This window comes from Podarcis pityusensis (assembly GCF_964106645.2).
Source record: "Podarcis pityusensis genome assembly, chromosome: 11".
In the NCBI taxonomy this organism is placed as follows: domain Eukaryota; kingdom Metazoa; phylum Chordata; class Lepidosauria; order Squamata; family Lacertidae; genus Podarcis; species Podarcis pityusensis.
Window position 1 is genome coordinate 26,998,408 of NC_138036.1, and position 26,820 is coordinate 27,025,227.

Sequence of the window (26,820 nt, forward strand, 5' to 3'; positions counted from 1 at the left end):
CCCCTTTCTGAGTTTTGCAGAAACTGAATTTGCAGCTTTTCTCCCCTCTAGGAAATTCAAATGAAAAGAACTGCTATTGAAGCATTTAATGAAACCATAAAAATATTTGAAGAGCAGTGCCAAACACAGGAAAGATACAGCAAAGAATATATTGAAAAGTTCAAACGGGAAGGAAATGAGAAAGAAATACAAAGGTTGGTAGCAGTGTCTAAGATTTTTATATTTAAAGTGCTCTAAAGAAACTGCAAGCCTGAGCAGTGCGTTAAGAATCTACCTAGACTCTAACATGCCTAATTTTCCCCTCCAGAATAATGCACAACTATGAAAAGCTGAAATCTCGAATCAGTGAAATTGTGGACAGTCGGCATAGACTGGAAGAGGATTTGAAGAAGCAAGCTGCTGAATACAGGGAGATAGACAAACGCATGAACAGCATTAAACCAGACCTTATACAGCTCAGAAAGACCAGAGATCAGTACTTGATGTAAGTGCCTATGAGTTGCCAGATTTTTAAGTGTACTACTTCAATTTGAGTCCATTTTTAATGCGTATTACCATGACTAACTATGCCTTCAAATTTACTTTTCAGGTGGCTGACTCAGAAGGGAGTTCGGCAAAAGAAACTGAATGAATGGCTTGGCAATGAAAATACAGAAGAGTAAGCATCCATAGTCTTTTTGAGCACTTGTATTACGTCAGTTAAATTATGACTCTATACATTTTCATTGATGGAATATGAATCTTGTAGTGTAGGGACTGTGATACTTGGTCTCTTCAAAAAGGCTAGTTTGGGCATCAGTTTTACTTTTGGGGCTAGTGGAGAGCTAAGAGTTGAATCCTTAGCAATTTCATATTTTGTAAAAGAGGCTAAGGTGTCTGATTCTCCCACAGCCTTGATACCACAAGGTGGTTATCCTTTTGTCCATCTTAATCCTAGGAAAGTAGAGGAGATGGTCAACCTTTCATCTAGTTTTCTATCTACACAGAGGTCTGTGGCACCTCCTGTTCTTTTCAATAAAGAGAAGCTCTCAGTTTACTATTACAATAGCAACCACATTATATTACTATTACTATTGAACCCACAATAGTGATTTTGCAGTAGCTGCTAAAGCCTTAGAGCAAGTAAATGTGAAGGCAACAGGGTTTCAACAAACTTTGGGTGCTAGCTCTGTTGGAAAGGTATTTGCTATGCTGCTGCTGAGCATTCCAGAATGTGTTTTCAGTAAACCAGCAAAACAAGGCAGATTCTAAATTCATAGAGGAATGCTTTTAAATAACACCAAGGTGAGATTGGGGGAGAAGCAGTGGGGGTTTTTTAACTCCCTGTTAGCAGGAACAGTCTGCATTAATCTAGGGCTTGCTCCACTTTATTTATAAGACACATTTGTGATTATGGATCGCAATCTGTGTTTTGGGTGAATGCATAGTCTTGTTTGAAAACCAGAGCCATCTTAGCGGACCCAAAGCCAGCTCATGTTGAACTGTTTTGTGCTGACAGCAGGGCAGCACCATTAGTGATGGCAGTACTTGAGAACTTCTCAGTCATGTTGGCTTAGGTCCAGGCTCCATTCTCACTGGTGGCGGAAGGGAGATGGCTTACCTGTTCACTCCACATTCTGTCACGCAGCCTCCTTGGCATTACTCACATTGATCTAGACAGTTGGAAGGAGACTTTCTGCCCATAGAAGGCAGTCTGGATCCAACCTGTTAAAAATAATAATAACTGGGTTGTTATCATAATGTGAAGCTGACAAGAATCCTCTTCATCTTATTTTGTTGCCACATGGCAAAAGTTGTAGGCAGCAATTTGTACATCCTGTAGACTCAGGAAAACAATTCTGTAGTTTGTGTCTTACAATATTTGGAAGACAGTCATGATGATTAGGAAATTGATTTCTTCTCAACAAAGCCTGAATCTTGCCCTCATGTACAGTCGCACCTCTTGTTACATCAGCCTCCGATTGCGTTTTTTCAGGATATGAACGCAGCAAACCCAGAAGTGTATACTTCCGGGTTTCACCGCATGCGCATAAGCACTCTGTGCATCTCGCCCATGTGTAGAAGCGCTTTATCGCGCTGCAGACATGTGCAGAAGCAGCGCTCTAGTTGCAGACTGTTCGGGGTGTGAACAGCAGCCCAGAACAGATCAAGTCCGTAACTAGAGGTACCACTGTATTTGAGAATGCTGATGGGGCCAACGTTTGAAGTCCTCAATTAAATAATTTGGGTGGAAGTGTAATAAATATATTAAAAGTTAATTTCATCTGGTTCTTAACTATTACATGTTGCTTCTCCTCCCAATAGGCAATATTCTATGGTGGAAGATGATGAGGATTTGCCTCATCATGATGAGCGAACATGGAATGTAGGAAATATCAACAGAGGCCAAGCAGAAAATTTGCTGCGTGGGAAAAGGGATGGCACATTCCTTATTCGGGAAAGTAGCAAGCCGGGTTGCTCTGCGTGCTCCGTTGTGTATGTATCCAAATGTTTTACCCTATTTCTAAAGCAGTGGGACATGTAACATCCTCAGTTCCATTAAAAATTATCCATCTTGCAACACTGGGCAGAATTCAGCATCACACTCTTATAATTGTTCTGTCAGCATAAGCAATGACTTCTTGCCAGATGGAACAAACTCTCCTATCCCTGTGTGCTTTTCTGGGGGATCTCCCAACCTCTCCAGAGCCAATTGGGCAGGAGGAAGGAGAGAAGGGGAACCCTCGCTGTTCTAGCGGGACTCGCATTTGAATCTGACTAATAATGTTTGAGGTAACTGGGATAGCTCAGTTGGTAGAGCATGAGACTCTTACGTTCAAGGTTGTGGGTTCGAGCCCCTTGTTGGGCAAACAATTCCTGAACGTCATGATCCCTCCCAATTCTATGAGGATATTGTCCTGAATCTTAACATTTTAATATTATCAGTTACCAACATTTGTGGGTCTTTTGTACTCACCTATGTGCTCTCCTCCCTGCTTAATCTCTCTTAGTTATATGCTCATCTGCTCTGCTGGTGGAGAAGACCCCAACAGCCAATGTAATCTGCTTGGCCGTGCTCCCCTCACAATCCCATACTTGTTTGCTTGAGTAGCCATGTTTTTTAAATGCTTACTCTGCCAACCCAATATGTTCTGCACTTTTAGGCCTAGCTTCACTTCTGAGTGAAGGCCGGTTGTTGACATAAAGATGTGCAATTAGTGACTTGAACACGAATTAAAGTAAAAATGTTCAAACTTTATTCAGTGATACAAAATGTTTTTGAATAATAGTGTCATCCTATACATGTTTACTTTGAGGTAAGCTCCATTGAATTCAGTGGGACTTCCAGGGGTGTATGTATAGGATTGCAGCCAAAGTTCAAGAAATATTCTGAGAGATGTTGAAATTATTTCAGAGAAAAAGGGAACTTTAGGTTATCTGTATGTGGAGCTACAAAATAAAAAAATATTATTAGTTAAAGGCGAGTGGAGCAGTGGGAGTAATTTTAGGTTATATAGTAATAATGGAACAAAGGATTTTTTTTTTTTTCTCATTTTAAGGATAGCTTAAAATAAGAAGGATGTATCTTTGGCAACCTAAAAAAATCTTTCTCTCTTCTTTTAGTGTGGATGGTGAAGTGAAGCATTGTGTTATCAACGAAACGCCTACTGGGTTTGGATTTGCAGAGCCATATAACTTGTACAACTCGCTGAAAGAACTGGTGCTACATTATCAACACACATCGCTAGTGCAACACAATGACTCTCTCAATGTCACACTAGCCTATCCAGTATATGCACAGCAGAGGCGATGAAGATGTTAATAATACTCTGGGGTTTGTCTCTTTCTATTAAAACACCCACAAAGATCATTCAACAGTCTTGATGCCTCTGGGTAGAGAATGCTCTTGAGTTGGAGCTAAAGTGTCAAAGCCATCTGTCTTCAGATGGGACTGAAGCTTTCTTCGCAACCGCAGTGGGAGAGAATGCAGTTTTAAGAGCTGCGAACACACATTTCTAATCTAAAGTGCTTTCTTTTTTAGAGGGGAAAAAAAAAACTAAGCAGAAGGCAAAACACATCAAAAGAGAAGTGCTATACCTGTCTCCCTGCAGGGACATAGAGGCCTTTAACCATGGTGCTTGCTGACCACCTCGTCGAAGCTTTAAGAGCTCAAATGTGGGAACTCTGAAGACTCCAAAGTGCAGCAGGGGCTGTGTAAAGTGGCGTCAGAATTCCTCCGTTGCGACTTGGGTGATGTGGTTGCGCACAGAGGATGCGGATTGCCAGTTTTGTGGATTGCTGGTTTTCTGGCGAATGATATGTAGCAGAGCGGCACTTTCACGTTTTAAGGGACACTTTAGAAGACACTTTAAAACAGACGTGGGTAACATAAGTGCCAGGAAGTGTTTTTGTTTAGACATTTAAATTCCTGTTTTAAGAAGATATTTAAGACTGAATAAAACTGGACTTTTATGGCATACAGTATATATAATATGTACATAGTTGCGGATGACTAAATATCTTAGATGGATACTGTCAATACCAAACTCATTCTGTTCACTATTTGTTTCACCGAAAGCTAAATCCTTACACTGCTATGCAATACTTCATTTTCTATAGGCTGTATTTGTTCAAGTGTAACTAGAGGATAAGCTTTTTTCTTTTCTTTTCTTTTTCTTTTTGTCATCTCAAAATGTTCCCTTAATACATATTTTGGTGTTATTTTTCAGTTCGTTCATTATTTCCTCGGCCATTTTTTAAAAAGCAATGTGCAGGATGTCAGTAAAAGGTGGTTTCAGAATTAAAACTATGAACTATTTTAACAGGGTCCCCCCCCCCCGCCTCACTTTGTATAGAGAATTGGGCTTCTAGCTCAAAGTTAAAATTCAAGATTTTCCTTCTTGACTAAATATTTTGTTGGGCAGTGCCTGATAAGCTTCAAAGCTGCTTTATTCAATAAAAGAATATATGAACATTGCAAAGTATCACTGAGTCCAACAATATTGTTTGAAAAATACCTTCAGATTATGGAATCCCAATATATTTTATTGGGAGAGTTTTAGATTTCTGTGCTGGTTCTGTTTGTATTTGAATGAAGACAAATGTCCATCTTGTTTTGAATGCTGCAGAAAAACAGTCAGAAAACATTGGCTACTAGGGTAGTTAAATCAAGTTTAATCCAGTTGATTGACATGTGAAATTTTGACCAACAGTTCTAGACACTTCATCAAGATATTTTCCATATTGTATGGAAAAATTGTTTTTGGTGGGTGGTTTTTCAACCATGTGTGCATTTGGCTTCCATATTTCATATTTTTGTGAATAACAGAGTATAATTAGGATAATTTTAGGAAGCCCCGGTTCTGTGACACATATTTCCCACAATTAATCTTTTATTACTTTCATATCTCTATGGAGTAAAACAAAAAAAAACAAATATAGTCATCTGAAAAGGCAAACAAATCAGGTACCAATGGATTAAAAGTAATGAAAGAAACATAAAACCTCATTGTTCTAGTATCTAACCAAATTCTGCATTTCTTGAGCAAAACTATAAAAATCATAGTTGCGTTTTCTGTTTTACAGATTAGTGTTAAGGAACTCCGGAAGTCTTTTTTTATTTTGTTTTAGTGAATAAGCGAAAAGAAAATAGATATTGTGGAACTTTTTATGGTTTTGACCCATTAGGTAATCAGTGCTTCTTAAAACAAGGCACTACGGACTCCTTGCAGATATATCTTTCTTGTTTGGTAACACTATGAATAAATTAGCTTTGTTCCCTCAGTCCTTTCTTTTTTCTAGTATCTTTATATTTGATGCTGTGAGGAGTTTGTTTATCACTCGTTGGCTTTGCTATTCTGAGGAATGCAGTGTGTTTCAGAAAACTTCAGGGTTCGGTTCAAACCCCTTTGAAAGCCAGCTGGGGCTTTGCCAACCTTGAAGAAGGCTTTGGCGGGAGTTTGGGCTGACCCTGCAAGCTTAAATCCGCTTTCACTGGAGTAGTCTCATGAGAGTCAATGGAATTACTCCCAAGTTTACTCAGGTGGAAGTGGGCTGAGAGTCACATTTCATCTCAAGGAGCACTGATCAACAAGAACTATACCAATTTTAATCAGTTCCTTTATTCTTCTCCACTCAACAGTAGCGGGGAGGAAACACATGCATTTTGCTCCAGTGATAGTTCTTGGAGGGCAAATTACAACTGGTCACTGAATAGCAAGTAGTTTGCTATTGTAATATGACCCGAATGCACTTTGACAGAGATAGTTGTGCATCTGTAGGTTGGCTGCACCTGACGTATTGTCAAACGGAGAGGTAGCGCTGCGAGTTCTGACCACCTGTTTAGAGGGAAGAGAAGGCTAAGCGTAGGTCCATTGGGGCAAAGAAAGGTGATGCCTGGATTCAGTCCTCACACCACCCAAACTAGCCACCCCAATGATCGGCACTGCTCAGTTTGACAGTATTTGCTGTGCCAATTTTGTTTTGGGAAACCACATGTGCAGTTTTTGGAGCTGGATACAGTGTCTCAGCCTTGGAAACTGCATAGCAATAGCCTTTTTAGTTTGTGGTCCCCAAGCTAGCAGTGGATGCACATGCAAAACTCTGCCTCTGTGCGTTGCCTCTCCCTCTCTGGTTTAGCATGCAGAGACAGAACCAAACTTCCGAGCTACCAAGATAATTAAACTGGGTTTCTAGAATATGAACTGTCCTGTCTATATCCCGGTGCACCTAAAATGAATACAGCTACTACAGACAAAACAAGTTATGGATTCCTTAACTTGAGGCTTAGATTTGTTGTCTCTGATGTTACGTGTGTGTGTGTGTGTGTGTGTGTGTGTGTGTGTGTAAGGACCACATTCTCACTGCGTTTTTCAGCATGAAATGAAACTTTACTCCCAAGTTTCCCATGTATTCAAACAACCTGGAAGGAGCAGGCTGGATGGTGTTCTGAGGTGTATTTTAATGTTCGGATTTTATCGTTTTGTGTGTCGTTGGCTGCCCTGGAGATTCTTTGTGCCATTTGGCAGAAGATGCATTGCAAATAAAATAGAGAAATGCTGTTAACTGGAAGTTTGTATAAAGGGGGAGTGCTTTCTTCTTGTTTTTTATTACAAGGAGGAAAACTTGAGTCCAGATCACTATTTCCTATTATAAAAGGGAAATGGAAGAAGTCTGCTGTATTCAATCATGGTACTTAACTGAGCATATTTCACCGTCTCTAACTTTTATTGAAAAAGGAACACACAACCTTCTCCACCCCTCCTGCCCTTCAGACTAGGGAAGAGTGAATGATCTGGATGCACCTGATTTCAAATTCCAGCAACTTGGTTCAAAGACAGAGGGAGCTTGGAAAAGGTCATGTTTCTAGAATTTGTTTTAATGTGTCAAGCCAAATCTTATGTTTCAGTGTCAGCTGTTATGTAGAAAAAGTGGCTTTGTCATGTAATTAACAATGAGCTTTGATGCTTTGGGGAAAGGGGGGTCATTCTGATGTTTTTCATTGAGAAGAACATTGGTTAGTTTTAACACAGTGCTTTTGCTATGCATGGTATTTGTTTGGGAAAGTGATTCCTAAGGTGGCTTTTGTTCAGGATCACTTTCAGAATGGGCAGTTCCAAGCAAAATGCCTCCCATGGGACATGGTTAAAAATGCAATATTCCATTTTTTAAAAAAAACATACACACAAAGAAACCCCACAGATCTTGTAAGATCTGCTTTTAAAATGAGCCAGATACAAAATTAGGAAAAGTTACATTACCATTTGTCCCTATGAGACTGCATTAGCTGCCCAACATGCTGCTATTTTTATTCTTGGTTTTTTTCCCTCCTTAGGAAAAAAAAAATAAGCTCTGTTCTGTTAAATGTCTTTAAAACATTAAAAATTTTGTTGTTTTTAATTTTTGTAAGGGAGGAAGAAGCTAAATGGATCACTTTGTACATTGCCTTTAAAAGGTAAATGCACCTCCTTAAAAGATGCTGGCTTTCTGAAATTGATGGAGCTGTGTCCTGTTTTTAAGTTGCTTTAAAAAAAATTGTACTAGATCTTCAGCCAGAATAAAGATTGTTTTGCAACTGCGCTTTATGTGTTGAATCCTCAATGAGGTCATTGTCGCATTGCTGACTCTCTTGTGTGCTTGGTTTCTGATGATCAGCTGGTAGTCTAAAGGATGGTAGCATATGATTTCTCCCCAAAGGACCCCAAGTATAAAGGGAAAAATAAATATTTCAACTTGGTACCCCAGTAGATTAGTAGTTCCTAGTGCATGAGATGGACATACATTCCTTTTTATTTGGATGGTAAGAGTATAATATGAGCTTCCGTGTGGTACAGGTAACTTGCAACCTGCTCACATGTAACTTGTGTGCACTCAGCTTTATGCGCTTGGCAGAGAGAGAGAGAGTGCAGGGGAGAGTTCTGGGGGAAATGGTTTAGCAATCCCACCAGCAACTGAACCCAACATATTTTTACTATACATATTTTTGACTTTTCGCGCAGTCCCCAGAACATAACCCCCGCATACGTTGAGTCGTCTGTATTATAATAAAACTTCATTCACACAAATGGCTTTTAGGATAAAACAGATTATTAGTGTCCCCTCTAGACTTTATGTAGCAACCAGGTCTTGTGCTTCTCTTTTGAAACATGAAGGACTTCCAAAAGTAGATTGTAATATAATAATAATATAATCATAATTTACCCCTCCTATCTGGCTGTGTTTCCCCAGCCACTCTGGACGGCTTGCAACGGAATATTAAAAACATGGTAAAACGTGTGTTTTTTTTAAATGATATTTATTAAAAGTTTAAAAATTACAGAAAAAAGAAAAAAGACAACAATAAAAAAGAAAAAAAACATGGAAAAGCAATACAACAATACAGCAAAAAGAAACAAAGAAGGAAAAAAAAACTAAAACACACATCCAATATTCCATATATTTACCTTTCCTTTACTTGTTTCATCGACCTCCTCACACCTCCCTTTTTTTGTATTCTAGTTCAATTCACTATTTCAGCAAATTCTTCCCATCTTTCTCAATTTTTTTTTCTATAATTTATCTTAACGGTCTAACCTTAAATTTTTTCATTTTAACCCATTATCAATCAGCTTTTACTTAATTCTTTGTTGCATTTCTACCAAAACCATATAGCTTCATTCCAGCATCCTTCTAACACTCATTAATTTTACAATGTTTCTGTAAGTATACTTTGAATTTTTTCCAATCTTCTTCCACCGACTCTTCTCCCTGGTCTCGGATTCTGCCAGTCATTTCCGCCAGTTCCATGTAGTCCATAAAAACATGGTAAAACATTAAACATTAAAGACTTCCCTAAGCATGGCTGCCTTCAGATGTCTTCTAAAAGTCAGATGGTTGTTTATTTCCTTGACATCTGGTGGGAGGGCGTTCCACAGGGCAGGCGCCACCTCCAAGAAGGCGCTTTGCCTGGTTCCCTGTAACCTCACTTCTCACAGTGAGGGAACCTCCAGAATAATAATATAATAATAATAATTTATTATTTATACCCAGCCCATCTGGCTGGGTTTCCCCAGCAACTCTGGGCAGCTTCCAACAAAAGATTAAAATACAACAGTCTATTAAACATTAAAAGCTTCCCTAAACAGGGCTGCCTTCAATGTCTTCTAAAAGTCTGGTAGTTGTTTTTGTCTTTGACATCTGGTTGGAGGGCCTTCCACAGGGCCGGTGCCACTACCAAGAAGGCCCTCTGCCTGGTTCTCTGTAACTTGGCTTCTCGCAGCGAGGGAACTGCCAGAAGGCTCTCGGCACTGGACCTCAGTGTTCAGGCAGAACAATGGGAGTGGAGCAAATCTGCTTGAGACACTTTCACACAAGCAGGTCTGTGGGCAATTAGTGTTCCAAATCAGCCTGCTGTTTTTTGAAGAGGAATCCGTGTTATACATAAGTGCTGCTGCTCCACATGGAAATTTGCAAGCTCAGACTTCCTATATGGATATTGAGAAGTGTGGGGGGAAACAGGTGCGAAGGTCCTTGGTGTATCCATGTGTTGGTGCTGCCTGTTACATCTGAAGCATCAAAAATTGTAAAAAGTTATTGGAGGTGGTTTCAGTCCACTGATAATCCTTGTCTAGAGGGCCACAGGAACAAAGTTCTTCAGATACGAGTTGCTGAAGAAACTCTTTCTAGCTAACTGTACACACCCGATTACATTATATTATCCAAGGAAATGATGATGCACATTACAGCAGTGCATAAGCCGGGAGGTTCACTAATATTTTGGAGCCAGTGGGCACATCTGGAATTTTGAGGAAAGTGCGATGGGCACCAGTCACAAAATGGCTGTTGTGGAGGTGTGATATAACACAGCTTAGCTCCTGCATCTTAAAAGAAACAGGAACACGGCACCCCTTCAGTGGGGTGGGGGTGGGGGGACAGATCTACTTCCACAACCTCTGCTCACTCACAGAGAGAAGTTCTTTGTACTTCTGTAAGCTAGGCATCTAATCCTGGCATCCAATGAAGTGCGGGTATGTTCAAGGGGACATGTTCAATGGAGGAGAGGCTAAGCTGGAGCAAAAAGGAACTGAGCAGGAAGAGTTAACATGCCCATGTGCACTGGGGATTTTTGAGGAGATATTTATTGCGTCCTTCACTGGTTGCCATTGGCAGTTCTGGCAGGCAAACTAGTGCCCATGATCTCTGGGTTGGTGACCCCTGCACAGATGTTTCACTAAAAGAATATACTCTATTACAGGCATGTCCAAAGTCCGTTTGGGGGGTCTAATCCGGCCCCTGTGGCAGTTTATTTCTTGAGGTAAAATCCTTCAACAACTTCAATCCTAAAAAAAGGTTAACAACTTTGGTTGGCGCTTTGGTTAGCCCTCACAGCCCTTCATCAAATCCGGCCCACTTTGAAAAAAGTTTGTACACCACTGCTCTGTTACCTTCTGAAAGGACAGGAGCTGTCTGTCACCCACAGGAGGAATATCTGGGAATATGGAGTTCTTTTGGTTGTAATGGGCACAGACCAGCATCCTATTTGTCTCTCAGTTTCCATCCTTTTCTCCATCTGAAGTTGGAGAAGGAATATACATGCACATGAAAATCTCTTGTTTGCAGAGTATGAGCTGCTGTTTCCATCATTATCTCTAGGTTTCTGTTCTCTTTAAGACTTAAAATTGTCAATTCTGCGGCTTCTCATTCTACCCTTTCTCCAGTTAAACCAATGTAATGCCATTATCAGCGTTATTGCTTAACGTTTAAGTAACAGAACAGATAATGGCATTATGCTGGTTTAAAAGGGAAAGGGGGGAATTGAGAGACTATAGTATTTAGCATTTTATTTGATAATTTATTTCCATCCTACCTTTCTGCCCAGAACTAATCTGTCTGCTTAGATTACTTTGTTAATTAGTCGTCCCTTCACTCCAGGGAAACCTAAGCTTCTTGTGTTTCCACAGCTTTTCGTTTGTTGTCATGTGACTCAGTGCCATGCATTCACCATGCACAGGATTATTTACAGAGCTAATCTCCCTCCCTCTGGGTTTCAGAGTGGCCTTCGGTTCTCTACACATCCAATGGAATTGCCTTCTAAAAAGACAGGGAACCCCCCTGCCTATTTGGATCATATTATATGTTATAGTGGGGAACTGTGGCCATCCAGATGTCGTTGAACTTCAATTTCTGTCAGCCCCAGCCAGCATGGACAAGGGATTGTCTATTTTCCAAGTTCTCTAGAAAACAGCTTAATTTGCCAGGCCTGATTCCAAAGTGAGCTGGTGAAGTTCACGTATAACTAATGTGACCTCACATTGTGCACAACTGACCCATGCGCCTCCCTTTAAACCTGCTCAATGGAAAGAGTGCATGCTTTGCATCCATAAAGTACTTGGTGCAACTAGGAACTCTAGTTGGGTATCAGGGCTACTGAAGACCTTGGAGATCCATCACAGTGGAATTAGACAAAATGGAGCTAAAATAACCATTGGATGAAATGACTCCTGCTGCATTAGCCTCCTTTGTTCATAGCAGATAAATTGCAGCAAGTTGTCTAACTGGTGATAGCTCAGTCAGTAGGGCATGAGACTCTTAATCTCAGGGTTGTGGGTTTGAGCCCCATGTTCGGTAAAAAGATTCCAGCATTGCTAGATGACCCTTGAAGTCCCTTCCAACTTGACAATTCTATTATTCTATGATCATACAAATGCTAAAATAAAAGAAGGAGGAATAAGGACCCAATAATGGGAAATTAGGATGATGGATGGACTTCCAACTAGACCAATTGTTAAAAATGTGTGCCTCTTTAATTAGGTGTTGGATGCCCACTCACAGTGGGTGGTCTTTAAACTGGCAAAACTGCACCTCCTTGTTTGGCAGTCGATAGCAGATGGTGCAAAACATGCCATCTGGACACACCCTCATTCATGTTTTCTTGTTCAGCAGCTGAGTCTGAGATAATGATTTACTTAAAGACCACCCGGCATGAGTTGGTAGCTGAGCATCGATTTGAACCCAGGTTTCAGGCTTGCTTTGTATCTACTGATCTAAATCAAACCATTGCTCCCCTAAAGATTCGAAATGTACGCAGTGTATTCTGTATACGAGCAGCTTAGACTTATAGCTGTAGACAAATCTGCAAAGGGCATTAGGAAGGCTATGGAGACACAACTGGGACAAAGCTATTAAGAATGAAAACAGCTGTTGATACCCTGGGAAAGGATAATGCACGCAGGAAAAATTTGAACTTTCCAAAGCTCTTGGAAGTCTAATAACATTTGAATCCTAGGATTACTTGAACCATCCAGGGAAGATCCTCAGAACGTGTTAATTGTTTGTCATTGTGATGTGCTAGGCAACCTACCATGAAAACCCAAATGGTTCCTAAGAACCTCAAGGACTAAGATATTTCAGAGACATGAATGGAATGGCTGGGGTTTCATTTTTTTTTAAAAGAAGCTGTAATCATATTATACTGGACGTGATCCTTAAGGACTTGAACTGAGACAATTCTGGTGGGAATGTCTTTATTATTGTTTGTACTGTGATAGCAGCTACAACAGTTTTGGACATATCCGCCCCGCCTCCCCAGTAACTCTCCTTCTCTACACACACACACACACACAGAGAGAGAGAGAGAGAGAGAGACAGAGACAGAGACTTACCCAGATATAATCACACCCAAAGAGCACAGAAATGGGCAGAAGCTGCGCCACATGCTTGGTGTCTGAGTGTGCATTAAACTGCCAATGCAGTCCTCTTGCTGGAATGTGCAATGCATTTGCAGCTACATGCACACAGATCTGGTAACAATACTGAGGTCATCAAGGAGGGGAAATGTACAAGTTGCTTTGTTATCACCTTCAGCCACACAGACATTCATTTCAAATAAACAATGCTAAAGCATTAAAACGGGCACACACACACAAAGGTTATTTAACACAGTGTTATATATTCTGAGTCAACAATCCAGCTGAATACATTTGGGTCTGGACAGATAAGAACAATTCAAATTACCTATCAAAGTGGTGAATATTAGTTCATTTGCTGCTGTGTTTTTCAGATACGCAATCTTCTTCAATAGCATAGATGTCCTGTACTTCCCAAACTCTCCAAATCTGAGTACAGGTGGAACTAGTTGTAAACTGTACCATATACAATTCTAGTCTCCTCACCTCAAAAATTTGAGTATTGTAGAGTTGGGAAAACATTCAGAGAGGGGCAGCCAAAATGATCAAGGGGGTGGAGCAACTTCCCTGTGAAGAAAGGTTGCAGAATTGGGGCCTTTTTAGTTTAGAGAAAAGGTGAAGATTTTTGCTGATTCCCTTTGCTTGCCTAGATGGAGGGGTGTATGCAGGGCTTTTTTTTCAGCTAGAACTTTCCGGAACTCATTTCTGCACCTGTCAGGTGGGTGCAATTGCCATTATAAAAGAACAAGGGAAGCATTCATGGTAAGTTCCGGCACCTCTTTTTCTAGAAAAAATAGCACTGGGTGTATGAGTGTATGTAGAAACAAACCTAGTATGCAAAAGGTTTTGTTTTTTTAATTTGCATTTTATGCTCCTCCCACTTTTGCCTCTGACCCCGCCCACCACTGGGACGCTGTGGCCCCCAGAAGGTTGATCAGAACAGAAGGTTCAAGAAGGTTCCGCAGCCTTGCTCTGGCCTATAATCCCTTCCCCCTTACAAACCGAGGTCAACCTGACTGACGTACAGGAAGGAACTCTCTCTTCAGCCTGCCAAAGCTAACATTCACACACAGAAGCGTGACGTTGATTTAACCGTACTTTGCCCTTGTCTGGGTGGCGAAACACTTGGTTGTCATACGACATCCTTCAATTTACACAGAGCAACCTTTTAGATCCTAACCTGGCATGGAGATTATACCGTTCAGCTCTTGAGTTGACAAAGAATCCCTTCTGCTATTGGTTAGACCAAGTGGGCAGGTGCTCAGCCTCTCAGGAAATGTCTGTGGTATGGACTTGATAAATGGCTTTCTCTTGCATGCTCAAAGATTGCCATATTTTGGTATGAATGATCGCCCACTTTACGTATCAGGAGGTTCTGAATACACATGGCAACAGGTGGGTCTGCATGGACTTAGCTCCAGCCCTGGGAAATGCACAATATATTGTCAACATGGATAGACAAGGACATGTTGTTCTTGCGCACTGCCAGTGACCTTTCTGCGGCAAAGGTAATGCACACAAGCTTAATTTCTCGCAGTTCTCGGCTTTTACAGAAAGATTCTAAGAGGCTCAGTTTTGAACAAGATTAAACATGTTCACAGCTGAAATCTAAATGGGTTCTGCATCGATGTTGAAATGGTGTGCTTAAACGCTGATCCCTAATGCAGCCTACGCGAGACCCACAGCAAATGTTCTCCCCAGCTGCTGCTCTTCCCATTAGCAGAACGGGGGAGAAGAATTAAGGAATCACCCTCGCAAAAGAATCTGTAGCCAAGGCTTCAGTAGCTGTCAGTTTGTAGGCGGAAGACTATAATAGATTGGAGAGCGACAGGAATTCTGAACTCAGGTCAGCTCCTCCAAACGCAACCATAATTTTGGGCACTCTTTATGTGTGCTGCCTTGGTTATATTGAGAGCCTCGCTTGCAATTCATTTTCAGGAAATTCTCAGCAGCCATGAGAGCTAGAATCTTGGGGGGGAAATTAATTGAGTTGAGTGCCACATTGTTTTATTGGCAGTGCTGCAATTTGGCTGAAGCTGAAGTGAAGAGCATTGCTTCTTTGAGAGGTGAAGGTCAGCTTCCCAGTGGCAGATTGTTGACACAATGGCAGATTGTATTCAGTGGCGGAGCTTCATGCTCCAGCACTGTGGGTGGAGAGCAGGCGGGGCTGGCTCGTGTCCTGGGGGTGGGGCGCCCAGCATGGGTGGGGTGGGGCAGCCCCGATGGCACCCTGGGGATCGTGCTGCTGGGGGCAGTGTGCTCCCCACGCACTCCTCTTCCTCCGCCAGTGATTGTATTCAACATTGCCTTAAGTTCAGATTTAAAATGGCGGGTGCTAATGCATGTGTGTGGATTGCAGTGCCATTGATACTCTTGTTTGCTTGTTTTCTACACAAGATAGCAAAGATGGCAAAGGTGTACAACTAGCATTTGACAACAAGTAAAAACACCTCATTATATCAAAGCTGCATAGGGGAATTTCTAGCTTATTTCAGATATAGACCATGGTGCTAAACATACTCCGGAGGAGGGGCTGTGTGTCTGCAGAATTAATAAAACCTACACACACAATTAATTTCTACATGAAAACCACCCTCAAAACACACACACATATATATATATATATATATACACACACACACACACACACTCTCTCTCTCTCTCTCTCTCTCTCTCTCTCTTGGCGTAAGAAGCCATTTAATCTGAACAATAATTTCTGTCCATTAGAAGCAATCCAATATTGTGTACCTGTTTTCATACGTCCATTCCGTCATGTCCTGCAATGATCTGTGTAATTTAAAAAAAAATACTAATCTGCATGGAAATTTGCATTTAAATGTATATTTTTGAATATGTTTTCTTTCAAAACATGGATTTTTAAAGGCAATTGGATATTTTTGTGGGTGAGCAGGAGACTCCACCCCCTACACATTATGGATGATTGGGGCAAATTTGCATTTGGAAAGACGGGTCTGTCTGTGGCCATTATATCTTGTCTGGCCCTCAAGTAATGCAGGGTTAAGCGAAAGGTCAGGAGTCTGTGATAGATGCCTTTAAAACTACTTCAATTTCCTAAAACCCAAGGTAATGGTGGGGTGGAGTTAACAAATCAAAGGTCATGGCACAAGTGAAAGAGTAAAGTGCATAGCTGCAAATTGTCCAAACATCCAAGTGTCTACACTGGTATGTACTTAGTGTCATCTCCCCTTCCCCAAAATAAGTGTTTCCTGTTTGGAGTGTGAACCAATTCCCCAGAGGATGAATTAACACTTATCTATTAGGCCAGATAAGATAAAGCCCACGTCTTTCCACCCCTGAAACCATCTGGGAGTCACCTAATCCTCAGAGCCCTTTTGTATACATCAGATTGGTGGCATGTTTAGCAGATGCTGATGGAGTCACAACTCTACACCCATGTCCCAGCTTCCACGTCCCATGGTACTTACTGTCAGCAAATTTTGGTAGGTCACTAAAAGGTAAAGGTAAAGGGACCCCTGACCATTAGGTCCAGTCGTGATCGACTCTGGAGTTGCAGTGCTCATCTCGCTTTATTGGCCGAGGGAGTCGGCGTACAGCTTCCGGGTCATGTGGCCAGTATGACTAAGCTGCTTCTGGCGAACCAGAGCAGCGCACGGAAACGCCATTTACCTTCCGGCCAGAGCAGTACCTATTTATCTACTCACACTTTGACATGCTTTCGAACTGCTAGGTGGGCAGGAGCAGGGACCGAGCAACGGGAGCTCACCCCATCGCAGGGATTCGAACCGCCAACCTTCTGATCGGCAAGTCCTAGGCTCTGTGGTTTAACCAACAGCGCCACCCGCGTCCCTACATATTGATTATTGCAAGGTCAATTGACAATCACACAATTCACTGTTATGCCTAAGGGCCATTCCTTACTGACTCCAGAGCTGAGATGGAGGGGGCCGTGGAATGGTTCATTTCACATTTCAATGTGAACCTACCTAATTCACACTTCCCAAAATAATATCTGGACTAAAATGAAACTATGATTCAAAATCCACATTTCTCCGAACGTTGCACTGCAGCTTTCTAGTTAAATAATGTCAATATATTAGCGGAAGGCATACATATGCATGCATAAATGCATCATGTTGAATCATGTCTTGTTGCTCCCCTAGATCCTCCTTTGGACTGCCCTCCCTGGAGATGCCAGAGATTGAACCTGAAACCTTCTGAATGTAGGTACCCCTAAGCTTCAGCCCTTCCCATGGAAGCATGCTGCAATGTGCTTGACTTCAATTGGCTTCACTGCATTTTTATTCTGAACTGGATCAGGGCCAATATACAGCGAGTTGTTTTGTGCATGCCATCTGTCTATACATGATGTCCTCCATATGCTACAACAGTGGCTTGAGGTTAGGAGCTGGCATGCTACCAGTGCTTCAGAAAAGAAGCCCTGACTCTCCTTGCATCCACACAAAACACAGCTTCGGTGCACCAGTCTGCTCATCAAATGTTTTCCAGCTTTGGGATGCTTCAGAAATCTCTGGTGCCCAAGGCTATACTGTAGTGCCTTTAATTTGATATATCTGTTTCCCAACTAGTTGACCCAGAACACATTTCCTAGGCATGCTTCCCTGGTAGCAAGCCCCACTGAACACAGCAGGACTTGCTGTCAAGTAAACATACATGAACTTGCATTCCATGACTGTGTTGAGTAGAGTATAGTCCTGTTGATGCATTTCCCGCTCGTGCGCACTCCTCCCACAATTGTGAATTCCACACCTAATAATAATAATAATAATAATAATAATAATAATAATTTATTATTTATACCCCGCCCATCTGGCTGGGCGGCTTCCAACAAAACACTAAAATACAATAACCTATTAAACATTAAAAGCTTCCCTAAACAGGACTGCCTTTAGATATCTTCTAAAAGTTTGGTAGTTATTTTTCTCTTTGGCATCTGATGGGAGGGCGTTCCACAGGGCGGGTGCCACTACCGAGAAGGCCCTCTGCCTGGTTCCCTGTAACTTGGCTTCTCGCAGCGAGGGAACTGCCAGAAGGCCCTCGGCGCTGGACCTCAGTGTCCAGGCAGAACGATGGAGGTGAAGACGGTCCTTCAGGTATACTGGACCGAGGCCGTTTAGGGCTTTAAAGGTCAGCACCAACACTTTGAATTGTGCTTGGAAACGTACTGGGAGCCAGTGTAGGTCTTTCAAGACCGGTGTTTCAAGACAGGTAAGATGCTCATCACTGTATCACTTTCAACAGATCAGAACCAGGCTGGGCTCCTTTTTTTGCTGTTCAGCCTTGCAGGGCACACGCTTAGCATGTAGAAGGCTCCAGATTCAATCCTGACATCTCCAGGTAGGGTGGAGAAATCCTCATGTGTGAACCTGGGAGAGTTTCTGCCAGTCAGTGCAGATCAGACACAGAGAGCCTATGGCCCTCCAGATATCATTGAACTGAACTCCCATCATCCCAGACCATTGTTGGTGAGAGTTGGAGCCCAACAACATATGTGGTAGGAGGGAGGGCACAGGTTCTCCATCCTTTCTGTAGACCAGTGTTTCCCGAACTTGGGTCTCCAGATGTTTTTCAGACTACAATTCCCATCATCCCTGACCACTGGCATTGCTAGCTAGGGATGTTGGGAGTTGTAGTCCAAAAGCAGCTGGATACCCAAGTTCGGGAAACACGGCTGTAGACACTGCTGAGCTAGATAGAACTATTGAGCTGAGTCTGTATAAGGCACTTGCCTACAAACAGGGCAGTGAAGTCCTCTGCTACTGTGCTGAGCTGCATATCCAGTTCAAGCTCTGGGCCTGCCTTTCCCCCCTAACTAAAAGAATTTTTAAGAGGTACTAATTCCTTCCCCCATAACCTTAACTATACAAGAAGGAAGCACACATCATTTACAGACAGGTTTGTCACCTTCTTTCCTGGACATCTCTAGTTTTTACCGTAACTGGTGTGTTTTTTTACTGGGGGTTTTTTAACTTAAACAGTAAAAAACTGACATTAAAGGCTGCATTTACAGCTTATCTCATCACCCACTGCTGCACTGGTCCCTATTAACAACTTTATTATTCAATGACGAGTCACTATTTAGTACTGAATGCAAATTAGTTAACTCAGAACAGCGGGCAAAGTATATAAAAATTATGGGATGTTCCCCAAGGCTATAGTTCCTGGTCTCGCCTTGAAAAGGTACCCTTGCTTCTGCTAAAGATAAAAGACAAAGCAGTTAAGCAGAATATAGTCGCTGGGGAGCAGAGAAGTGCTGCACATTCCTAGAAAAGGGTTCTCACCAACACGCCAGCTCCAAGCGTCATGAAGCCATGGCTCACCTTTCTGGTATGCCTCTTTCCTAGGGTTGGCTGAGTGAGCAGCCTTCCTTACTATTCCTTACTTCCGTACTATTACCTGGCAGATGTACTTCTGTATTTTTACCAGACTGGGCAGAAGATCAGATGGGGCACCATTTGAATTTTCGGCCACCAACATCACAGTTATTTGGGCTGTCTCTGATGCTTCCTCTTTTAGCTGAAGGACACCCTACTGGCTCTTTTAATATGATAAAGTATGATACTGAAATCTTTGTTTGATATACAGTGGTACCTCTGGTTAAGTACTTAATTCGTTCCGGAGGTCCGTTCTTAACCTGAAACTGTTCTTAACCTGAAGCACCACTTTAGCTAATGGGGCCTCCTGCTGCCACCGCGTTGCCGGAGCATGATTTCTGTTCTCATCCTGAAGCAAAGTTCTTAACCTGAAGCACTATTTCTCAGTTAGTGGAGTGTAACCTGAAGTGTATGTAACCCGAGGTACCACTGTATTATTAGGACTTGTTTTAAACATTCCTACCTCCTTCACTAGGAAAACAGAAACTTGTTCTTGGATTCATTGTCCTCAAACGAGAAATACTATAATCCTACCATATATATACATCTTCATTCAGGTTCCCTCTAAAGCAGGGGTGGCCAACCTGTGGCCATCTAGATGTGGCTGGGCTCCAGCTGCCATTGTCCCTGGCCATTGGCCATGCTGGCTGTAGCTGACGGAAGTTGGGAGCCCAACATCTGGATGACCCCAGGCTTTAAAAAAGTGCTTTAATTGCCTAGGAAAAGAGGGGAAGTTACTATTTACTCTGCTTCAGCTAATGTGGAGTGTAGCAGCGCAATAGTTAAGCTGGTGACATTAAAAATGAAAACAAAACAAAAACCATAATCCTGATCAAGTTTGAATTATGTAAGGTGCTATTCTGCCTCTCAGCATACACTCCAGGGGGTGGAGAAACATTTGGATTTGTGTAGGACAGCCAACAAACTTGGAATGGCCCTGATTTTAGTCCAGATATTCAAAGCCAGAATTTATACGGTTTCCCCCTAGTGCTTAAAAGGTGTTGCACGTAATAAGGCAAGGCACTATTTCAGTAACGCCTTGCTCGAAAGAGATTTTAAAAAATCGCTATGACAATCATTTCCCATCTCCCAAAGAGGGTGAGAGCTGCAATTTATGCTCCCAAAGACTACCTTTTTCTTAAAGCTCTTAAGGAACATTTTCGGTAATAATGGCTGATTTAGATAGATTCCCAAGGTGTTGGATCATTGCTGATGACATTAATGGTTTAAGGCTCCCTGAATGTTGATTGATTGCCGTAATCTGCTGAAACTATTTCAGGACATAGATTTATTATTATTAAGCCTATAAAATGGTGTCAGGGTCAAAGCAAGCTGATGATTTGTTTTGTGATGCAGACATTATACAGGAGCAGATGAAATCTTTTAATAAATGTGAAATGCAGGCGAGAACAATGTTTCATCTTCTTTCGTTGGAAAAATCTGTGGCCGGCTAATACAGATTACAGCAGCACAGGGAGAGTGCATTTCAACTAAGGCTACTCATGGAAAATAACCTTCAAGCACCAAACAAGCTCTGAGCTTTGTTTAACAGTAGCACTTCACTTAGACTATAGACACCTCTTGGGGGGTCTTGCTCCATGGGCAAGTCTATAGCATGGAAGCACAAGATGGAACAAACTTGCTAGAGCTAAACAGAGTTGTGGCTGAATGGAAGAACTATAGGAATTCCATGCATGCTACCTCCAGGTCTATTGCAATAAGTTGGTTATAAGGTGAGGTTCATTACCTCGGTTGCATGCAGTGCCTTTTACCAGGTTAAACACCTCATCTGCTGCAGCCAATGTAGGCTGATCCTTTAGGGCCACTGGATCACAGCCTTGCTGTGAAAACTTGCCAAACTTTTTTTTTTTTACTCCAGCCCTCAAAAAATATCAAAGCCACACTCTTTCTCGTATTCTACACACACTTTATACATCTGTCTGAACTCGGAGCAGCTCTGCAAACATTCTTGTTAATGTACAGTTCTCTGACCAACCAGCCAATCCTAAACCAAAAACACATCTCTGGCAAAGAGATCCCTCCCGTGTATCTCTAAGCAGGTAAACCATGTGGCTGTTCAAACTGCCTGAAAGTCAGACCTACATGAAAAGCTCGCCTGATTTGTTGCTATGAGGGCTAACCAGCAGCATTCGTACTGGCATATTAGGGCTACATCAAAGGGCTGTCCAAATATGCTCAGAGCTCACCTCAAAGCCCATTATTTGTAGCTCGTTGGGAGAAGGGTGTGGCCGCTAATTAAGAGAGAACAGCAATGGACTGAATGCACGAGCATCTTTCTAGAGAATCTAGACCATCTTTTTAAAAACAAAAACAAAAAAGAACCTAAATCATTTACTGTTATTTTTCAGAATGAGGGAGGATTGGGAGGGTGGCTTCTGTAGATGCTGCAACCTTCCCTACTTAAGTTGTTGGAACTGGGTTTCTAGGGGCCAAGTATAAACTTCCTTTCACTTCCAGGCTTTTTAGCTGTGTGCAGTTGCATACCCCCCCAATACTTTGAAGCCCAAATGCAGGATCCCATTTTCCCAGATGCCATCTTCCCATTTTTTAATCGTGAGAGCATGGCAGCCATTTTGGTTGCCACAATCTAGTGTGATTTTGCACTGTGGTCGTCCCCCCCCCAGCACTTTTTGGGCCACGGCACCCAAAAACACATGTTTGGGGGCATCATGCAAGATCACAACCCTTTAAAAAGTGCGTTTTCAGGGGGGATTGCACCACAAAATTGCACAAGAGCACGGTGACCAAAATGGCCACTGTCTTCTCATAATAAAAATCTGGTTTTTCTGTGACATTTGTGGGGTATGCATTTGCATGTTCAATGTGTTAACCATTGGTCCTATTGGTCACTTTCTAGCCTTCTGTCTTTAGTTTTGTTTTAGTTTTTGAATGTTTTAATCACTTTATTATTATTATTATTATTATTATTATTAATGCAAAGTATTCTAGATTGCCAGATGGCGGGTAATGTAAAAAAATCTTTGAAATAAGTCAATAACCAAACAAACTAATCTAATTTGCTTAATATTAAAACCCAAAGTGCTTTGACCAAATCTGAATTTAAAAAATCATTTGTTTCACCTCCCAGTATCTCTCACATTTTCTTTTTAAAGGCAAAAAAGCCCCATCTCCCCACCCCAAAATAATGTTAAAACAAGGATAGGGGTTACAGGCCAATGTGACAGAGAAAGAGATCATTGTTCCCTAGGGTGGGGGGAAGAAAAACTTGAAAGGCCAGAACTGAAACTTGCACAGGCAAAAAAACCAAAAAACCCTACATAAGCAAAAAGATTGCAGCTGGTGCCTAAAGATGATGGGGAAGATCTGTTTAAAGGTTGGTCACATTTCCAAGCAAATGCAGAACTTCAGAGAACCAAAGGCCTTCATACTCAAAGTGACAGACAGTCTTTTCTTGGTGCAGTGAATACAGTACAGTCTGAAGGAAAGTTACAGGAAACATAGGATACCAGGTCAGCCAGATAATACCACTAATCCAGTATTGTTTCTTTCTGGTCCTGAATCTCTGAGATAGCAAGCAGGGGTCTTTCAAATCTCCTGCTACTGGAAATATTTTTAGACCAGCTTTCCCCAACCTGGTGTCCTCTAGATCAGCTTCTCTCAAACTTTGGTTCCCCAGATGTTCTTGAACTACAACTCCCATCATCCCTGACCATTGGCGAAGCTGGCTAGGAATGATGGGAGTGGTAGTCCCACAGCATGCAGAGACCCAAGGTTGAGAAAGGCTAATCAAAATATTTTGGAGTACAACTCCCAGTGCACCCAGACGCTGTAGTCCAAAACATCTGGAGGGCACCAGGTTGGCAAAGGTTCTTTAGACAGATACCATAGATTGTCCTTGTGTCAATAGGGGTGTGTGGGTGTGAATCTGAACTTAGTCTATGGTTTATTACTGTAGATCATGGCATAAGTAAGAAGACTGGCATTACTAAACATGGTGACCCTCCATTATGAACTTTCTTGAACCCTGGTACCAGTCTAATCTCAAAGCATGCCCTGGAAGGCATTCATAAAATATCTTGAGTTCCTCACACCTCGTAAAAGTCAGCACATGTAAATCAAGTTGCCAGTAAACTCTGTTTAACACCTGAATGGATGACATCAAGATAATGGTGAGATAATTTTAAAACAGGAGGCGGGCAAAGGATGGCCAGGTTTGCTCACTGGGAACATATTCTTTCAACCTTTTGTTAAGCAAAACACATGGTAGTAGGCAGGAAACCCTGGGATAAAATGAGATGGGGGACACTTGGCTTGCCAGTAGTACATGTGAAAAGGATCTAGGAGTCTTAGTAGATCACAAGTTGAACATGAGTCAACAGTGTGAAGAAGCAGCAAAAAAGGAGATCAGAAACTGGAAGAAAATGTGAACACGGAGTAGGAAGAGAATAAGCAGGGTCTAAAATGGCAGGACACGCAATTTGCCTGGGATACAAATTAGCCTAGGCAAGCAGGCAGCCTGATTTTATGAGAAAGTGAAATTCCAAAAAGAACATATTAGTGTGCTATTTTGCTAAATTGCAAACAAATAAATAACATTAGATTTGTACAACAATTGAACATGTAGCAAGAACGCTCCTTGCTACAGCAAATCAACTATAATTATTTCCTAAGAAAATAAAGGGCTGATTAGAAAAGAGAAAACAGGAGGGTATTAAATGGTGGTTACTCAGCAAAAGCATCACTCCTTGCCAATTAATGACACAGAGCCAAGTAAATAACAGAAAGCATGTTCAAGTTGCATTGAAAACTGTGGGACTAGATATAAGTTATAAGCTCTGGTCACGATCTGGCAGGATGTTCTCCTATGCAAGTCCAGTTAAAATGAACGGAAGCAGCTCTCTGCATTTGAATGGAGCAAGCACAGGAGCTTCAAATGTGACTAATTTCAATGGAATTTAAGCATGGATATATTTTCTTCCAGTTGCACCCACAGAATTAGATTTATTTATTTCAGTATATATTCAAAGGCCGCTTCAAGACATACTATGGTGGAATCTACACGCATTTTAAAAAAAACAACCTTTTGAAAAATACATTGAATTTTGCATAGCTCACTGTTGCTGTCTAGTGCCACATTTGTATACTGCACTTTACAACACATTTAAAATGTTTTATTTGCAGCTGTATAGCTGGGTCCTATGAGGTTTATTATAACACATGGCAAAAAGTTAGATTAGCTGAGTGATGGGCAAATTTACCCAGACTCTGTTCAGATTGGTAGCAGTGGAGAATACTGAGGGTGGGGGGATTGAGAGAGACAGAGCTTTAAATTCACTATTTCAGTAGACATTTTGGATTTTGGATTCCTCATGGGCACAAAAAAGTAGGAGGTTCACACCACTGCAGGAGATGGATTTCTCACAGACACCCCATGAAAAGTATGAGGGATACTCCAGAGATGCTCTGGTGCTCCCAGTGCAGGCATTTCCACCAGGAGAGTGAGGAGAAGAGCACACTTTAGTGGGGCCAAGGGACCCAAGAGCCCAGTCCAGGCTACAACCCCACTGCAAGGAGGGGAGGAAAATGAGGCTCAATCAATAGGAGATCTTTGAAGATATTTATGGAAGGTTATTCCCCTGTATCTACATATGTTCAGTCCCTGGCATCTCTGTAGGACTGGGAAAGAAGCCTTTCTGGAACCCCAAAGAGTCAGTGCCAATCCATGTCAACAATGTGGTGTTAGATGTGTCTGTGGTCCGACTCAGTATAAGGCAACTTCCTGGGTTCCTTTGATGCTCATACCAGCAAAAGAATGCTCTCATAACACCATTAAGTTCAGAATCTAACTGCACCACAGTGTCACCTAAGAGCCCTGTGATGGGAAGTGGAAACTTACTCCCATAGATCCTGCTGGCCTTGCATACCAAACCTGTCTTAAACCATGCCCATTTTTTAAACATCCTTCTTCTCCTCCCCCCAGGTTTGACTGTGGTTCTTCAAGGCAGCCAGCATCAGTATGGAAAAAACTCGATAGGTAGCTATCATCGCTTTGACAAATGGATGAAAACTAGTCTCTGAATCTCTTCTCGTTCTTCCTCCACGCTGCATTCCCTGAGAATTCTTTGTGGTGAATGGATTGGCAGTGCTTAGGCCAACGAGGAAATCCCCCCCCCCCCTTTTTCACAGCATCTGTAAACAATTAACAGGAATGCTAGCAAAAGCTCCGCTCAAAAGGGTGCTGTTCTTACAAAGCTATCGTGGAATTATGTCTTTGTGCAGTGTAATCTCTATGAAGTGCCCTTGGGCAGGAAGCCATAGCAAGCAAGCTGGCGGGTTCATGATATCTTCTTATCTAACAGGTTTGCCTAAGTAACATGTACCTGCAAGGTCTCTAGGATTTTAGGGTGGGGGGGGGGGTTGGGGTTTTTTTTAAACTTACTGAACTCAATGGATATTGTACCAGCTCTCCTGCTTTCAGAATACTTGATGTTTACTTTCATCTATTTCCTCCCTCTTTTGATTTCATTTTAAACACAGGGAAGACGTGGAGCTCAGAGTTGCAGCATCTGCTTAGCATACAGGAAGTCCCAAGTTCATTCCCTGGCCAGAGGCGGAGCAACCTGCTCTGGTACCCGGAGCGGCGCTCGTCCCAGGGGGCCTGATGCGCTGCCTGCGGGGGCATGGCGCGTGCCCCGGGAGGTGCCGCCAATTGGGGTTGGCATTTTGTCACACACTCCGCTTTGGAATGGCACCTGGGGGAAACCGCCCCCCGCCCCCGCCTCGGAACTCCCCTGTCCCCGGCATCTCCAAGCAGAGCAGGAAATGCCCCATGTCTGAAATCCTGGACAGCCACTACCAGTCATTGTACACACTGCTGAACTAGTGGTATAACTCTGTAGAAAGCATCTTCCTATGGTCCTGTTTCATCTTAATCATTTCAAAGTATAATTCAGTCTCTTGATTTCCTTCCCAGTGAATATTTTTCTCAGAAATTGCCCCGTCTAGGAACTTCAGGTATCCTCCCCACAATGTCAGCGTCTGATGTGACTTTTGCATGGGCACATTGAGTCTATAGATTTAGCATCTTCCATCCAAGTTGCATTGATGAGGCAGGTATGGAAACACCTAAAATATAGAGTTGGATATGCAGGACAGTTTCTTCAGGCATTATAAAACAAGGGATAACCAATGTGGTGTCCTCCAGATTGTAAGGGATGATGAGAGTTATAGCTGAGCAACACCTGAAGAACTACAGGTTTTCCACCCCCTGTCCTGGACCTAGCTGATGTATCCTGACCACTGATTCCAGGGGTGCCAATTTG

At 42.1% G+C, this 26,820-nt stretch overlaps 1 protein-coding gene and 1 long non-coding RNA gene across 5 annotated transcripts in view; both read left to right on the forward strand.

The window, feature by feature from the left end:
* The window catches only part of PIK3R1 (phosphoinositide-3-kinase regulatory subunit 1), a 62,442-nt gene extending 54,384 nt beyond the window's left edge, over nucleotides 1-8,058 (forward strand). For all 4 annotated transcript variants that reach the window (XM_080973799.1, XM_080973800.1, XM_080973802.1 and 1 more), the window contains 5 exons: nucleotides 52-194; nucleotides 308-484; nucleotides 590-658; nucleotides 2,305-2,475; nucleotides 3,604-8,058. In XM_080973799.1, the coding sequence (XP_080829925.1) occupies nucleotides 52-194; nucleotides 308-484; nucleotides 590-658; nucleotides 2,305-2,475; nucleotides 3,604-3,793 (750 nt within the window). In that variant the 3' untranslated portion in view covers nucleotides 3,794-8,058. The remainder of the gene's footprint in view (nucleotides 1-51; nucleotides 195-307; nucleotides 485-589; nucleotides 659-2,304; nucleotides 2,476-3,603) is intronic.
* A 6,452-nt stretch (nucleotides 8,059-14,510) lies between these two features.
* Nucleotides 14,511-26,001, forward strand: LOC308458355. The gene is made up of 3 exons (XR_013977265.1): nucleotides 14,511-14,650; nucleotides 17,285-17,344; nucleotides 25,479-26,001. It is a non-coding gene; the product is annotated as an uncharacterized lncRNA (long non-coding RNA).
* The last annotated feature ends 819 nt before the right edge of the window (nucleotides 26,002-26,820 follow it).